Source organism: Perissodus microlepis, chromosome 20, assembly GCF_051167445.1.
Source record: "Perissodus microlepis isolate ML-2025 ecotype Zambia chromosome 20, ASM5116744v1, whole genome shotgun sequence".
NCBI lineage: Eukaryota > Metazoa > Chordata > Actinopteri > Cichliformes > Cichlidae > Perissodus > Perissodus microlepis.
The window spans coordinates 23,328,164-23,344,797 of NC_140480.1; the positions used below are offsets into that span (position 1 = coordinate 23,328,164).

The following is a 16,634-nucleotide window of genomic DNA, read 5'->3' on the forward strand; positions in this document are numbered from 1 at the left end:
AGAGCCACACGTCTGAGTCATGCTGCACTTCTTCAGAAAAATATAATCAAAAAAGGCTTTAATTCAAGCTGAAAATATACAACACAGCCAGGAAAGAAAGATCACCCTGCACGAATGAATGAATTGAAATGTCTTTATATTTTTCTCTGAGATCCCCCAGAGTCAGGTAATTCCCACTTCTATATATAGCTGCTGTAATCAAGTCACTTTAATTAAATCACTGTCTTCAAGTAAACTAAATCACAGAAGAAGAGTGATTTTATAATGCTAGTAGTAGTAGATTTTGCTTAGTAAATACATTTTAACTCGGGGGTGATTGTGTTTTAAATTATATTACAGACAATAAGGGTTTTATTAGAAGAAGCCATAAATGCTGACTTACAAACACAAACAAGTCTAGAAAACAGCAGAGACTGTATCTATCTGTAAATGTCACACTTTTGTACCAATTACAAGCTTTAAAAGTACGGGTGCCGGCCAGTGCTACAGCTCAGCCTCCTAGTAGATGCACATATGGCATAAGTTTAAAACTAGCTCATTTTTGAGCTATTGTGCTCACAGACTTGGATGTCCATACCACCCACCAGGTTTGACGATGTCAGTCTTTTATGGCTGAGGGGTAAAAGCCCTAACACATTCGCAGACTTTCAGCAAAGTCACATGCTATAAAACAAACGGTACACAGACTGACCTGTAGGGCTGTTCGATATAACGATATATATCGGATGACGATATAAAAACGTCTATCGTTTCATTTTACGCTATCGTTTGTTTCGTTGTGTCGCAAAATAAACTGTTTACGGCAATATTTTTTCTCCGTTTTGGTGGTCACTGTAGTGGCTATATTAATTTCTTAAAGTTCTCTCTTTCTCTTATATTTAATATAACCACACTACGGACGGACAAGCGCCTGTTTTATGCGTTGTGGTTAGCAACAACGACGGTAACACCATCACGCGTCCGCTTGTTTATGTACCACATAAACCTTTCACAATAAAGCTCAAGATCCTGTTGAGACTTTTCAAAATAAACTGAATCACGTGAAAGAGCAGATTATTTACGGATGAGAAGTAAAAAAGAGCCGCCAGGTGCCTGTAATAAATACTCACAAAAAAAACGGCGGCTGTTACAACTTATGTCTAAAAATGTATCGTTTCATGCATCGGTTAAAACACTCGACTCCAGCTACATGACGTGCAGCTGGAAACACTTCCCGCAAGTCGAGCTGCCCGAGATTCACAGAATTTACAGAACATGTTACATTTTTGTGATTTATATCGTTATCCGGACGATAGAATTCTTATATCGGGATATGAGATTTTGGTCATATCGCACAGCCCTACTGACCTGCTTCACTGTATGTTTTTATGGCAAGAAACATTTCATGGCTGCACAAACCTTTCATCTGTATTAGCCAGATATATCCACTTTTAAGTTTATCACAACAGTATCATGTGTCAATATATATCATCTGTTTTTTTGTTCCGGCCAACAAAATAAATAAATTAGAAAATATACAGAAAACAAGTTTTAAGGTTGTTGAGAAGTGTGGGTGGTAGGAATAAACAATGGGTGTATGTCTGGTGAGAAGACCTGCAGGGATGGTGAAATAAAATATCCACTATATTCCATACAAATAAAAAATAGTTTGATAGGAGAGAGAGGCAGATAAATAAAGAGAATATGGAAATGAGTGAGGGGAAATATAAAAGAACAAATACAAACAGATGGACAGAGACACAGGTCCACTGAGGAATCTAGTGCGTGGTTTGCTACTAGACTTATAGGTGACTCTCTCTGACGTTTGGTGGTAAACCGTCCAGCCTGCAAAAATGAATATAAGAGGGAAGAAGAGAAGAAACAAGAAAGACACTATGTAAAAGTGCACAGAGACTGGGATGAGAAATCCCCACCATTAAAAGCACCAGAAAAGGACAGTTTAGGAGAGCATGATATGCAGGATCCAACCATAGTATCTGGTGATGAATGAGACTATTTTGACTCTCTGATGATAATTCAAACTGGCTGCCTATATCTGCACTCCTCAAAACACTTAAAGGAACACTCAATCATCACAGTGTAACACAAAGTCAATTAAACTTCAGAGATATCGGTCTGTCCAGTTAGGAAACAAACCATTGTGAATCCATTTTACCTGTTTTGGTGTAAATGAAACTTTGGCTCTGCAGTGGCAGGTGCCAAGATGATGGTCACAGACCAGTGCTCTCTCCTGGCTGATTTTTCTCTGCTTTGCTTTTTGCTAGTGTCTTTGTCACTGCTGGGAGTAATTCCAGCCTATTCGAGTTGCACATGTGGCCGGGCTCCTCCAGGACAGTATATCTATGTGTGCTGTCACAAAAAGGTTTGGTGTGTCTCCAGGACAGTCTCAAGGAAGTACCAAGAGATGAGACATTACACAACAAGAGCTGGACATGGCTGCAGAAGGGTTTCATCCCAGCTGCAGAACCTGTATCTGCTCCTTTGTGAAAGGAGGACCTTGAGGAGCACTGCCAGAGCTCAACAAAATGACCTTCAGCATTCTACTCATACTCATATTTCTGACCAAAGTGCCAGAAACAGACTCCATGAAGGTGGCATGAACGGCCAACATCCTTCAGGGAGACCTGTGCTCACAAAGCAGAACTCAGCAGTTTGACTGGCATTCACCTAAGAACACCAGAACTGGCGTCCCATTCTCTTTACAAATGAGAGCAGCTTCACACAGACAACATGTAGCGGATGTGAAAGACACAAGCAACGGCCCATTCTCGTGGTATGGGAGACACAGCCAACCTTTTTGAAAAAATAAATATGGATAGTGCCATCCTGGAGGAGCTGGACTACCTGTGCACCTTTTCACGTACCAGCAATGATAAGGGCACTAGCAAAAAGCTAAATAAGGAAAATAATCAGACAGGAATAGGGATGGGTATTGATAAGATTTTCACGATTCCGATTCCATTTTCGATTCTGTTTAACGATTCGATTCTTTATCGATTCTTTTTAAAAAAGGAGAACACTAAGGTCGATTAGCTTAGAACTTTGTTTTATATCTTCTCTTTGAACAAGATAGAAATTTAGAAGTAACATGGCCTTACAAACCCAACAGTGACATCTTAAGAGATCCACAGCCTACGGCTCTTCAATGGGGTGTCACAGGGTCCCCAGGAAAAACATTTGTAAATGTAAAATAATAAAATAAATATTCTTCTGTAGCAATAACAAAGTATAACATAAATTATTCTGTAGCAATTACACAAGAATATCCAGTAATGTCCCTGCCTACAATTAAACACATTCGCTTACCGAAAATCGGGGCATCTGCTGTGGCAAATGGGTGCAAGCCTTTGACCACAAATTTAGTCACTGCTCAGTGACACTCGTCTATCCTGGCCTGAAAGAAGACGCTACCGGGAGACTGCAGCGAGAACTGCCAGCATCTGAGCCAGCCAGACTCTGTCTGTCTCTCTCATCATGGTCACCTAAATGCACAGTAATGGCAGGTTTTGTAATAAGGCAGATCGCGCTAACATAATATGCAATGTTAGTTGATTATTTGCCTGCCGTGTTAACGGGAGAGGACGTGCAAACATTACCGCCACTGCTGCTGGGTTGAGATTCACGAGTCCGGAGCGGAATTAAAAACACGACATTCATTTAAAGTTATCGCGTGTTTTGCAAGAAAATGCTTTTGCATATTCGTAGTGTTTCCTCCCTTAAATGAAATATCTACTTTTCAAGTATTGCAAGTTGCCCTGTTGTCATCCGTTCTCGTAAAGTATAACCAAACTTTTGAGCGTTTGAGCCGCTTAGGCGCCATGTTTCCTGTCAGGTAAATGACGCTACGCAACGTGGTGACGTCATTCGGGGCGACTGGAATCGATAAGGGAATCATTTGCAAAAATGGCAAACAATTCCAAGGAATTGAAACAGTGGGAACCGGTTCTCAACAAGAACCGGTTTTTGATACCCATCCCTAGACAGGAAGGATAAGGAAAGAGCAATGGTCTGTGGCTACACCTGTAAAACCATGTTGTCTCTCCAGTGCGCCTGTTGTCACTTTCATTTACACTAAAGCACAGATTATACACTTTTATTACGGGTCCTAAAAAAATATATAATCATCAGGTAAATATAAAGTGGAGGGTTTATGTATTGTTATGCCTATTTTATGTATTTATGGGATTATAGTGTCTATACCTTGGAATACGCTGAATTTAATATGAAACCTAAAAAAAAAATAAAAATTAAATAGCAATGTTTGAAAGACAGAAATCACCCAGCTTTAAATAACATTTTGCAGACACTAAAATTATTTCCCTTCACATTTCTCATTTCACTCTAAACACTGTTAGCAAAAAGCTAATTATCTAGTACTAGTTGTTTTGAGTTTTCAAGTAAATAACATGGAAATTCAAATGTTCAAATCTTCATCCTCTGCAGAATGTAGCAGATTAATAGAACCAGTGTCCAGATTTCTTTTGTGTTTTTTATGGTTAAAGTTCTTGGTATGAACTGCATAAAAACTCAAACATCCCCAACTTTCAGACAATTATCAGGGAATTTATGAGCTCAAAAGTTCAATATTAGTACACAAGTATTGTTCATGCTAGGACACAATTATTTATAGCACAGTCCACTTGTGTTTCTCAACTTGAAAAAAAATGGCATAAATGTAACAATAAAATCGTGTATTTGTGAATATGCAGTATGTGGTGCTGTCAATAATCCTATAGTACACACAGTATGAAGTTTGAAGCTGGTAAAAATGAGGTGGTTCTCCATCCTCCAGTTAGCAAAAATGCTACCCAGGGGCACCATTAACAGTTGTTAAAAATGTGTATAATGGCTGAATGCATGTCCATCTGCATGACCACACACAAACTGCACACACACAAACCCATGAACCTATAATATGTACCTTGACCAGGGCCAGCATGGTTGGGATTTCCATCACCATGTAGTCCAGCGTAGATGTTGTCTGAGGAGAAAGAACCCTTCAAAGAACAGGGCTGCTGGGTGTGGACATGCTCTGGGGCAGTGCTCGGCTGATTGCTGGAGCTGGAGCACCCGCTGGAGTGGGCTGAGCCATCTGATAGAACTGAACTTTTAGCCGGGGAGCTGGACGAGCTGGCAGCACTCTCACCTTGGCACAAAGAGAAAATAAATAAATAAAATAAGTAAAGTGTGAGTCAGAATGAATCACACACTCCTACGAGTTTTCTGAACCTGATGTCATTCCTATGCTGCAAACACTCTCCCATACACACAAATCATCACATCACACGGATACATAGCCACTCATCACCCCACGTTCCCAACCCACATACCTTTTCTGTCAGCACTGGTTGTGTTAAGATTGTTTTTGAGCTGCTGCACCATTGGATTGAGCAGTTTTCCAGCCTTTAGCTTGTGTTTGCTGGCTTTGCGCCTACGGCCACTTGGAGGTGCAGCATGAAGCAGGCTGACATTGGGGGGCAGAGTTTTTCCCAACTCCTTGTACAGATGTTCAATCTCACTCCTCTGAAATGCCTGCAGCTCTGAGATCTCCTTCATGTGTCTTAAAGGTAGATGCAAGGAGAAAATATTTAGTAACCATCTTAAAACAAAAAAAAAACAAACAAACATCATTTCAAAAGTTCCCTCACACATTTATTATCCATCTCCTGTACTCTGCTCTGCATTGTTAAAAGTCAGTATTAGCATGATTTTATATGTTGGAAATTGATCATAAAAACGTAATTCTTAACTTAAAATAATTCAATTAAAGGTGGTTTTATAATCTCCTGAATCATTGAGTATACTTTTTCACAGGACTGCACAGTCTTGTATCCCATACAAGAGGTTTTGGCCTTCCACCAAAATAAAGTCACCAGGGGTGTCATTTTTACTAAGTTCATTCTATGTGTAATTTAACAGTCTCTTTGCCTTAACTATCACTGTTACATGCATATTAAACATACAAAAATACCCATTTTCAGCCAAGACACATCCTGTAAAATATCTATTAAGGTTTTCTGTTAAATGCAAGCATTAAGTCATACCTACTTCTGATTACCATGCAGAGGGATATACTTGAACATAGGCTCCAGAGAATGGTGACTATAATTCAGCCATATTCCCAAATAGTCTCTTTTTTAAATATAACTAATTATGACAGTTAGACAATCAGACTAGTGTGAAGCAGCTTCAATAAACTGAAATGGTTATGTAATTAGAGCAGTGAAACAATTAGAGTGAATACACAGGAACTGTATTCCACTTAAAAAAAGTTTTTAAACACCAGCTAATTTAAAAAAAAGATTAATAAAACAGGCACATTAGTGTAGCTGTGTTTGACTGTAAGCATGCAGTGAACCACAGCTAAAACTTACTTTTCTCTAAGTTTCTGTAGTTCTTTTTTCATATCTGCATCCTCAAACTCGGAGTCATTGTCACTGCTGATGTAGGATGAGGGTGCATGTCCTGCTGAAGGCGAAGGAGTGTGACCATTCATTGACACGGGCTGTCGGCTCGGTGAATCAGAGCTCTGTTCACTTTTGCTTCGCCCAGAGCGCCGCAGAAAGGCAACTGCCCTCTTCATGAGGTCACTTCCACTGTGCTCAGACAGGGTATGAGCCGGAGGAGCTGGATGTGCAGGAGGAAGAGCTACGCTGCTGCTGTCCTCATCTGCTGAGTCAGAGCAGAGGTGAGAGGGGAAGCGATAGTGGTGTTGTGCTGAAGCGTCAATAGTCTGGGCCCGGGGAATGTGGCATGGGGTGCTGTCAGGACTAGAAGAAGGTGTAGCCTGGTAGAAGTTTGGCGGAGCAGAGTAACGGCTACTGCGGTGAGATTTAGATGTTTCTGCATTCTCATCTTCATCTCCAGGTTTCACTGCCGACCTGCTCATAGCCACACATCCTCTCTCTTTCTTGCTCATGCTCTGAGCCTGGCTGTAAGACCCACCAGAACCACTAGAAGGAGCTGGGGAACTGCAGGAGCTGCAGCTTGTCTTGCTTTTTTCCAAGCGACAAATAACATCCGGCGGAGTTGGGATGATCTGCAATAATGGGAAACCCATGTTCATAACAAAATTAGGGCCCATAAACAACTAATGCAATATTAAAGCTACAAACACTGGAACTCAGATAAACACTGGCATAAGCCATGACCTGTAATGCAATTGTATTAGGGCAAATGACATTTACATTGAGCGGATTTGCTCACTGAAAGTTTGAAAGCAGGGTCTTACTTGAAAACGGCTTTTGGAGCCATGTGCACCAGAGCTGGCAGGCACATCACTTCTTTTTAAATCCCTGTTAGTACCTAAAAGACCAGTAAGGAGATTTTTGTTTTCAAAACAAAACTATCTGCAAAACATTATGCAGTAATAAAGTGACATGGATATTACCCAAATAAATGTTACCTACCTGGCACTGCAGAGTCACTTAATGTACCCACATCATCCGTGCGCTCAGGAATCTGAGGCTAAGACAGAAAGCGAGAAGAGTGTGTGTTGGACAGGTCACAATGATGTGCATAGTGACAAGTGTTAAAACATGACATACACAGGGTTGGTGCATTAAGGCTAGCTGTTATCCTTTCCTGACCTCAGTGTTGTCTGAGTCAGAACCTGATGTGTTTCTGCTGGCATGCATGTACACAAATATAAGGGAGGTCAGGCTGAATCATTGTTATGAAAGGAGTAACTTAGTTACTCTCGCTTCTTTCGAAACACAGTATTTACCTTGCTCTTTATAGATAATAGTCAAATCAATAACACAGTGCAGAGAATCGATTCACTGTTGCTGCTATTTATATACCATGTAGCTTTTAACCAAAGTCTGGTTGCTCACATTTCTCCCTTTTACTAACAAACACAGTGCATTTTACCAGAGGTTCCCCCTTCTTCTTTGTAAGTGCTCCTTCAGTGCTTTGGCCGTCTGAGACTGGAGGGGAGCTGACCCCCTCTGTGCTGGATGCCTGGGTTTCAGATGTAAGGCTCGAGGGCTGGGAAGGAGCATGCTCTTGGTATAACAGGTTTCTCAGCTTCTCATCCAAAGTCTTGATAGTGCGGTCAACAAACTCCACCCTGCGTGGCCCCTCACTGTCTGACTCGCCTGGCCCCACACACTGCTGATGGCTTGAAGACTGGGAGTTCTGATGTGCAGGACTTTGAGGCTGCGAGGTCACAGTCCCAGGCTGCATGGGCGTTGCATAAGGTTGCTGCATGACCACAGACTGAAGGGAAGTCAGCTGAGGAGGAGCTTCTCCAGTAGGGCTGGCCTTCTGGATTGGTTGATTAGTCTGAGATGAAACCAAACCACCAGGTGTTCCTTTCTCAATGCCATTTACATCCAGCGAGACAGGGGGCACAATAGCGCAGCATGGCATATCAGTAACCATAGAAACAGCGGAGATGCAAGGTTCTTCCACAGAAAGTGAGCTGCGATGGTTGGCGGCACTAGAACCTAGGGCATGTTTAGTAACACCGGGCTGGGTTTGCTGGATGTGGGCTTTGCTAGTGATTTGGTCCGGAGGCTGGACCGAGGTTTGAGCTGCGGTGGTCAGTGAGGAGGACGAGGACGGGTTTTGGGAGGACAAAGAGGCAACCTGAGTAGGCACTGCAGGTGTGTTGCCGTTGGCCCCGACTGACGATGAGCCAGACTTTTCAGATTCTGGAAAAATAAAGAGATGACAGTTAATTAGCAGGAGAACAGATTGATATGTAAACAGCCAAGGCTAAGAAAGGAGCTAGCTCCTGTGAGTGCCAAAGTGTTACATCATTGTTCGTCTTCCCCCATCAGGCTCTGTCAGCTGGAGTATAAATCCTGCCCTTCATTTTTTTTTCTTTTGCCTAAAACCACTGCAGACGCACTCTTATATAACTGACCCCAACGGAAGAACCAACACAGATATACTCTAATGCATGTGCACCGTCTTCAGTAACAACAGCAGCAGCAGCAGCAGAGAAAAGCAAAGAAAGGAAAGCTGCAGATTTCATTTTCTAGAAAATATACTCCAACTAGTATGTAAAACAACTCTTCATATAAAAGATTCTTTGTTTAACAAGAAGTAAATCAGAAGACATTATAAATTAATAATGGAGTGTGGGCTTACCCTGGGCGTGTGATGTATTCTCTTTGTCGTGCATGGGAGTCTCAGCCACGGGGCAGATTATAAACCAACGCTTACCAGTGTGCAGGACTGTGAAGGGCAAACAGAAAAACTCAAGCATCCACATCTATATTCCCAGAATTTAAAAATCACACCATTACAGATCATTTTCAGCACAACTGCATTCAATTCAATTCAATTTTATTTATATAGCACCAAATCAGAACGATGGTAGCCTCAAGGCATTCCAGACGATTATGCTTTCAACAATAGCACCCTGTATAATTTGTCATTTATGATAAAATTAAATATGACTGAAAAGGCATTCATAACAAACAGTAACAAAGTGCAAAGTATATAATCAAATGAGCCTTGTTCAAAGTGACATCATAATATTAACAGATGAGATGCTGGCTGGTAAAAAGCCTTACCATTTTGTTGGTACACTAGCTGTGGGGTGCTGGGAGATGAAGCCTTTAAAGGAAAAGAAAGATTACCAACCAGTGCTAAAGCATGTGCATCAGTCTAATGTACATTTAAAAGGCTTCCCCTAAAGAGCCAAAAAAGCTGAACCTCAGAATAAATTCAGTTAGATCAAAATGTAGCATCAGCAAGGCTGGTATTTTTGGCAGCAGTGCAAAGTCATCTTGAGAGTGCTGCCTGGATGAAGCATCTGAGGCGGAGGCACTCGTAGACAGATTGCACCATTTCATCTATTAACTGTCAACAGTGCGTTTCTCACCTCTGTTCCCAGTGTGCCAGGTCCTTCACTCTGTTTGGGGCTGCCTCCCTGGTCGGAGTTCCTCTCACCCTCAGTGTCCTCACTCAGCATGTCCTCAGCCTTGTCTACGATGTCCTTCAGCTGCTCAATGAAGACCTCTTTTTCTAAAGGTAAAATAAAATCGTTCTCCACCTGAAAAAAACAAAACAAAAACACAGTGCAACATTAAAGGTTTTAGCTTAACAAGCAATGCTTAAAGTAAAGCGTTTATGACTGTGCTGGCAACAAGAGACGTAAAAGTACATTCAGAAGGCAAACATGAGAAACAAAATAAATAATTTATAGCCTTCTGATACATTAACCTAATGTCATTTTATGCCAAGATCAAATATTATCTGCAGTGTATTATTATTGTATGATATAAGAAAATTCAATGACTACAACGACTATTTCATTTTGCTTTTACATTTTGAAGTATTTTTGCTAGCAGTAGCATTCACAAGTAGATATTCACCTTCTACTATTTTTTTACATTATAAATTAGTAGGCATTATGTTAATGTACTGCTTATGCATCTGTTCCCATATCTATCCATCTGTAAATATGCCCAATATGAATGACCTAGGAAAAGGGAAAGAGACAAAACAACAGATTTTTGCTGCATTGCAGGTGAGAACAGCAAACAGTCCATGAACAGCTTGCAAAACACTTCAAAAGCCCTTTGCATTAACTCAGCTGACTTTGCCTTCACCTCCAACATACCATGTATGTAGCAATCTCTTCTGGTGCATCTCCATCCAGGTCAAATTTGAAAGTGACCATTTTATGGTTATGAGTCTCCAGCTGACACTCGACCATTTTATCCCCAGTGTTACACACCTGCAACAGGAGCAAATGCAATAAAATTATTGTCTTATGTTACATTTTTTTGAGAAGAGCTTAAGGAAAAGTCTTTCTTTTGGTTACCCACATTCAGCATGCTAAGCTTTGGTCTGCTGAGCTTTTCTTGCCGAGAACGAGTGCGTGAGGACCTGCGGTGGTGTTTGCGGACTTTCCCATCGCATCTACCTCCATGTGTCCCTTCATAACCATCACTCATCTCCTTTCCTGACGTGGCATCGGAGTTGACACTGGTTTGGGGAAAGACAGGCAGTTATACAAATCCATATTCACTAAAAACCACTATTAATCAATAAGAACCGAATACCCAGCACTTCTTTTTACTCTAGTACTCTAGTACTCAACACATAACAACCTTCAAAACAACAAGTATGCACAAACCTGTCCAAACCTGTCTAACCAGTATGTCCACACAAATGTAGGGGGGGCTGACAAAGACAGATTCAGTTGATAAGATGTGTGATAGACAATCACGAATAACCTACTTAAATCTGAAAATACAAGAGCTCTATTGCCACAGAGCCTTCTGTTTGCAACTGAAATCTTGTATTGAGAATATTGTACTGGTCTTTACCTCCTCTTGTGTTTTTAAAGCTCGGTGAAAAGGTTTTGTGAAGTTTATCACAGCTATGGAATGCCTGCAGGATTTAAAATGTCTGATACATGATATCTGTTATGCAAGTACTATTAAAATGCTTTCATTCATGTCACTATGACCAGCAAGAGTGACATGAGTCTTCAGATATGTTTATCTGTCTCCTGGTCAACTGGCAGTGTTGACCAAACACAATGTTGCACTCCATCTACACACAAAGTTAGGGTGGTCAACAAGGTTTACAGGACAACAAATAAAATAAGAAGTAGTAGTAAATGACAACTTTAAGACAAAAAAATAGTTGCTAGTTGTTCCATTATTTATACTTATCAGGTCAGTTATCTATACCTCATGAAAAATTGTTTATGCCGCATTAAAATGAAAACAAAACAGATGCAATGTTGCCAACCTGTGCAGGTTCTTGCCAGGCATCATTTTTCATCATCATTCTTTTAATTTTTTGGTAGAGATTCTGTACAACAACAGTGAGAGGTGTACCACCTACCCTGAGGGTGCAGGAGGCCAGGCACAATTGCACATGTGCAAAATACACATTGTTGAGAACCTGCAACTAGCAAATATGGCTGAGAAGAAATAAGCTAGTACCTGTCATAGCTCTGTCCTCCTGTGTGTTTCTCTGCAGCTTGGTCCTAACGACAACAAAAGTCAGCGTTAAACAAGAAGAGAAAAATAATGGGATAACGGTGAATATGAAATCCTTTACTTTCTATTTTATGTCTTGAAAAGACGCACAGGGATGCCTCACGGCACTATGCCGGTATTGCTGTTAACCAAACTAACAGGGAGAAATAATTAGTGAGAACTTGAAGTGTTCAAGTAAATGTAAATGAGTCCATACCTCCATGTTAATCTCTGATGGACCCTGACCTGCAGCTCCTGTGACATTACTCAGTTGCTTCTGCTGAGTCCAACAGGAACTGGCAGACCCAGATGATGCTCTCTGGGAGTCTGCAGACTGCAGCACAGGAATTTGGCTTTGAACCTGACTCTGGGGCTGGGCCTGTGGGGGGAGCTGGCATGGGCTCACACTGTCCAGCTGGGCAGCCGCAGAGGCTGTTCCCAGTTCTGCCCCATTCTGCACATGTGAAGAAAAGACTGCAGCTTGTTTGAGCTGAGATGGCTGGACTGACTGAGCACAGGGAACAGGCTCGGGATGGCTAACCTGGGACTGCTGAGGAGCCTGCAATGACATACAAACAAGAAGACACATAATTATCATCCTTAAATAACTTATTTCAGATATTCGGCGACAGAGTTTCTTTCACATAATCCATGTATGAACTACATATCTAGATTTTAGCATTGTTTCATATGCAATATTTGATTAAATTATGTGAAAAACATAAACGTTTATTATGTTCACCATACCTACTCCAAAAAAGTATATTTTTGACACAAAGAATATGTAAAAACAACCCAAGACAATCACAATCTTAGGTTTCATCCCCTTGAGTAAAAACCACCTTTAACAAACACACACAAATGCTCAAATTCCAGTTCACACCTTCTTGGTAAACATCTGTGCTCCACTGCAGTGGTCATAATTACCTGTATTAGTGGCTGACTGCTGCCAATTGTGGAAGGGTGTGTGTTCTGGCACCGGGCAGTGTGTGTGTGTGTGGGGTGGGTGGTTAGGGCTGATATAAATGCAGGTGATGCATGAGAAACCTCAGATCTAGCAGTGTGTTGTGGTTGTGGGGATGTGGGCTCTATCTTACTCAGTGCATGTGACGGGGACAGTATGAGGGATACTGAGATGGGTGAAACTAATGTGTTTTCAATGTGCAGAGGAGAAATGGGAGAGACAGACGGAGTCGCAGGGACAGTATGCCCAGGAGAAAGGAAGATGTGATTAAGAGAAGTTGAGGCTGAAGGGGGAGGAGCAGTGCAAGAGTGAGGGAAGGAAGATTCAGAATCAGTCACAGCTGCCATCACCTGGACTGTGGGATACTGTGAAGGAAACTAAAAGAAAAAGGAAAAAAAGGAAGAAACATTAAAAAGTCAAATAATCTAGAAAAAAAAATGTCTCCTGTGTGCAGGATGCAGGATGATGCATCAAAAGAACTTGCTTCAAGCCTATAAAAAAGAGAGTATAATGGAGGTAAGATTAGCAGTGATAACAGACTGACAATACCTGTGGTTGGTGTGATGGTGACAGTGAAGCAGAAATCTGCAGAGGCTGGAGTTGCTGTTGGTGAGCAGTTGACTGCTGAGCAGAGAGTGCCTGTGCTGGCCCACTGGAAGCTGGCTGGCTGACATTCTGCCCATGGCCCTGTCCAAGCTGTGAAATGCTCTGACCAGCAGAGATATTCTAAAGAACAAAAAAGACAAGAGACAAAAAAGAGGGACTTTAATGATGGCAGAGACTTATCCCTCACTTTGAAAATCTACACTTCCTTCCATTGACCCAGATTAGAATAGCTCACATTTTCCATTCTCTCCCTATTAATGCATTCAGTCTGAATCTTCCACCTCAGTGAACATTTGTACCATAAAACAGCAAGAGCAAGCCTTAGAAGGCTAACTGATACAGAGATGAAAACAACTGTTATTGTTTCATTATGGTTTCAACTATCTCTCTGTTGGCTGGTGTCTGAGGAAACTCCTGTTTGTTGGCCTTTTCATTTCTTCATTCACCTACTGTCCACAAACACAGATGTTTCCAATCCTCTTGACCCAATCAAAACTTGCCATTTTAATATAAAGAGTATCAAATTTACACTGTAATAAATAAAAATGTCAACTTCTTTCATCATTTAAAGTCTCTCCCACACAGAGCATCACTGTTGAGACAACTTAATGCTGAATCACTCCTTCTGCTCCACAGTTATCGCACAGAATGACCACAAGATGCAAAACAAGAGGATGAAACAAGCAAACCTTTGGGTGCAAAATGTTATGAATTAGAATGTGATTTTTTAAATTATGACCAAAAGTGTAATCTGACTATTTCCTTCATGAAGTTTCAATTTATTTAACATAGTTTCACTTCATATATTTTCCCTGATAATCAATATCCCACCAGCAGCTGCTCACTGTTTGAGCCACTCCATTAATGTAGCATACAATTAGAAAAAAAAACTTACTTACTCTTACTCTAAGTTAAATTAAATTTCAGAAAACCTCTCACATACATTAAAAGAATGCAGAAAAGACTGTAAAGACCCTGAGACTGGCCAAGGACTGGTGAATGTCAGAACCACTGTCCAGGATGAGTACATCAAGAAGATGACCATGTGCTCAGTGAATACCTCAACAGAAACCTGAGAAAGAAGAGGAGCAAGGAGAAGAACCGTCATGGAAGGACAGGCCCCTGTACGGTATGTACCAACGGCAGACAAAGGAAGTGGCTGACATCCAGAAATCCTATCAGTGGCTGAACTCAAGAAGATGTGAGGGTGATCAGAAATTCAAAACCGGGGCACTATGTTGGTAAATGGTAAATGTCCTGTATTTGTATAGCGCTTTACTTAGTCCCTAAGGACCCCAAAGCGCTTTACACTACATTCAGTCATTCACACACACATTCACTCACTGGTGATGGCAAGCTACATTGTAGCCACAGCTGCCCTGGGGCGCACTGACAGAGGTGAGGCTACCGGGCACTGGCGCCACCGGGCCCTCTGACCACCACCAGTAGGCAACGGGTGAAGTGTCTTGCCCAAGGACACAACGACCGAGGCTCGAACCGGTTACAAGACGAACTGCCAACTCTTGAGCCACGATCGCCCCTATATGTTACCTTCATATAGTTATTATACAGTAACCATCTACACTATACACTCACTTGTTGGGTGGTATGTTCAGCCTGGCCTTGCTGAGAAGAGGTTGAAATGCTCTGAGAAGTCAGTACCTGGTTAGCTGCTATGTAATTCTGTGGACAGATTGATTGGGCAGGCAGGTACTGACTTTGACCCGGAGCTGTTTGTTGAAGTGCAGAATGTGCATAGCTCTGAGAGGCAGCATCATGTGGACCTGCAGCTGAGTAACTCTGATGTTTGGCTGGAACCTGCAGAACTTGAGTTGCGGTGGTTTGGGGCTGAGACTGCGATACATCCTGACTCTGTTGTGGAACTGCTGTTTGGGTAGTTTTTTGACTGTGCTGCTGGACATTTGGAGTGTGCACTTGTTGCTGTGTCGAACAGTGAAGACTTTGTGATTGTTGGGTTGGATGTTGTGCCATTTGCTGGTGCATGGCATACACAGTTTCTTGGCCATGCTGGAGTTGAGACTGAACACAGGCCTTCCCAGCATTTTGCTGTGCATTTTGTGATAAAGACTGTTGGTGCTCTTGTTGAATGGATATTTGCTGACTGTAAAGTGCTGGTGTGGTGGAGTTTTGACTATGTTGCTGATTGGGCAGTTTGACTGTGGTTTGGGCCTGCTGCAGTGTGCTGGAAGCTTGTACTGGTTGACCCTGAACTGTGGGTGCCATAGATGGGGCTGCAGATGCACGAGGACAATTTTCAGTTGGCTGCTGTGCTGGCAGAGTGGTTGCTGCAGTTGGCTGCTGAACTGATCCTGATGCAGACTGAGCCTGTTGTAAAGGTGGGGCCACAGAGTTCTGAGATGTTTGCTGCATTTGTAAGGGAAAAGTCAAAGAGCTCGCTGCAGTTACTTGCTGCTGTTGCTGGACTGGTGCTTGGTAGCTTTGTACAACATGTTGTGGCACAGCTGATGGTACAATACTTGCTGCAACTTGAGCCTGTTGCACATTTGGCGGTGAGTAGCTACCAGCACTGGTCGCATGTTGGATGTTGACTGAACATAGACTGGCTGGAGCTGGTGTTGGTGCACAAGGCTGAGGAGCATACAAAGTAGCAGGATAGCTGTGTCCAGGCTGGAGGTACTGTGGCGGCGCATGCACTGTGGAGCTGGAAGAGGACAGACCTTGGACAGATTGTTGAGTCTGGTAACCTGCAGAACTGGCCTAAGGATCAAATGAAATATTTTTAAGTTAGTATCTGTTGGGAATGAATTTTCTAGTCAATGATCAAATCTAACAAAAGCTTATACGTGTGCCAGTTACATTAATTCATGATGGGTGAAAATATAATGAGAGGATGAGGGATAAAAATAAGTTCATGAAACACGTTTTAACAATGAGGAGGTCTTGACAGGTGTGAGCTAAAATGAGAGCACAAGGGAGAAAAAGTGGGAGAGAAAGAGGATGTAAATCAGACAGCTGCCTCTTCCCCTTTGGTTAGAGGATATCTTTCAGTGTCAAGCTCAACAGCTGTTGCATCTGGACAGTCAAGCAGAGAAGGAAAGGTTAAAATCTGGATCAGTAGTTAAAGGCAT

General features: G+C 41.9%; 1 protein-coding gene across 5 annotated transcripts in view; it reads right to left on the reverse strand.

The window, feature by feature from the left end:
* The window catches only part of LOC146364560 (serine/threonine-protein kinase WNK2), a 41,352-nt gene that overhangs the window by 5,359 nt on the left and 19,359 nt on the right, over positions 1–16,634 (reverse strand). For 2 of the 5 annotated variants that reach the window (XM_084918006.1, XM_084918005.1), the window contains exons 11-27: positions 15,121–16,263; positions 13,468–13,644; positions 12,882–13,295; positions 12,172–12,513; positions 11,919–11,962; positions 10,788–10,947; positions 10,580–10,696; positions 9,839–10,009; positions 9,528–9,570; positions 9,100–9,186; positions 7,873–8,657; positions 7,410–7,467; positions 7,232–7,305; positions 6,375–7,039; positions 5,331–5,560; positions 4,922–5,146; positions 1,726–1,824 (exon numbers count right to left, since the gene is read on the reverse strand). In XM_084918006.1, the coding sequence (XP_084774132.1) occupies positions 1,726–1,824; positions 4,922–5,146; positions 5,331–5,560; positions 6,375–7,039; positions 7,232–7,305; positions 7,410–7,467; positions 7,873–8,657; positions 9,100–9,186; positions 9,528–9,570; positions 9,839–10,009; positions 10,580–10,696; positions 10,788–10,947; positions 11,919–11,962; positions 12,172–12,513; positions 12,882–13,295; positions 13,468–13,644; positions 15,121–16,263 (4,834 nt within the window). The remainder of the gene's footprint in view (positions 1–1,725; positions 1,825–4,921; positions 5,147–5,330; positions 5,561–6,374; positions 7,040–7,231; positions 7,306–7,409; positions 7,468–7,872; positions 8,658–9,099; positions 9,187–9,527; positions 9,571–9,838; positions 10,010–10,579; positions 10,697–10,787; positions 10,948–11,918; positions 11,963–12,171; positions 12,514–12,881; positions 13,296–13,467; positions 13,645–15,120; positions 16,264–16,634) is intronic. The other 3 variants (XM_084918008.1, XM_084918007.1, XM_084918009.1) reach the window with 2 other exon arrangements.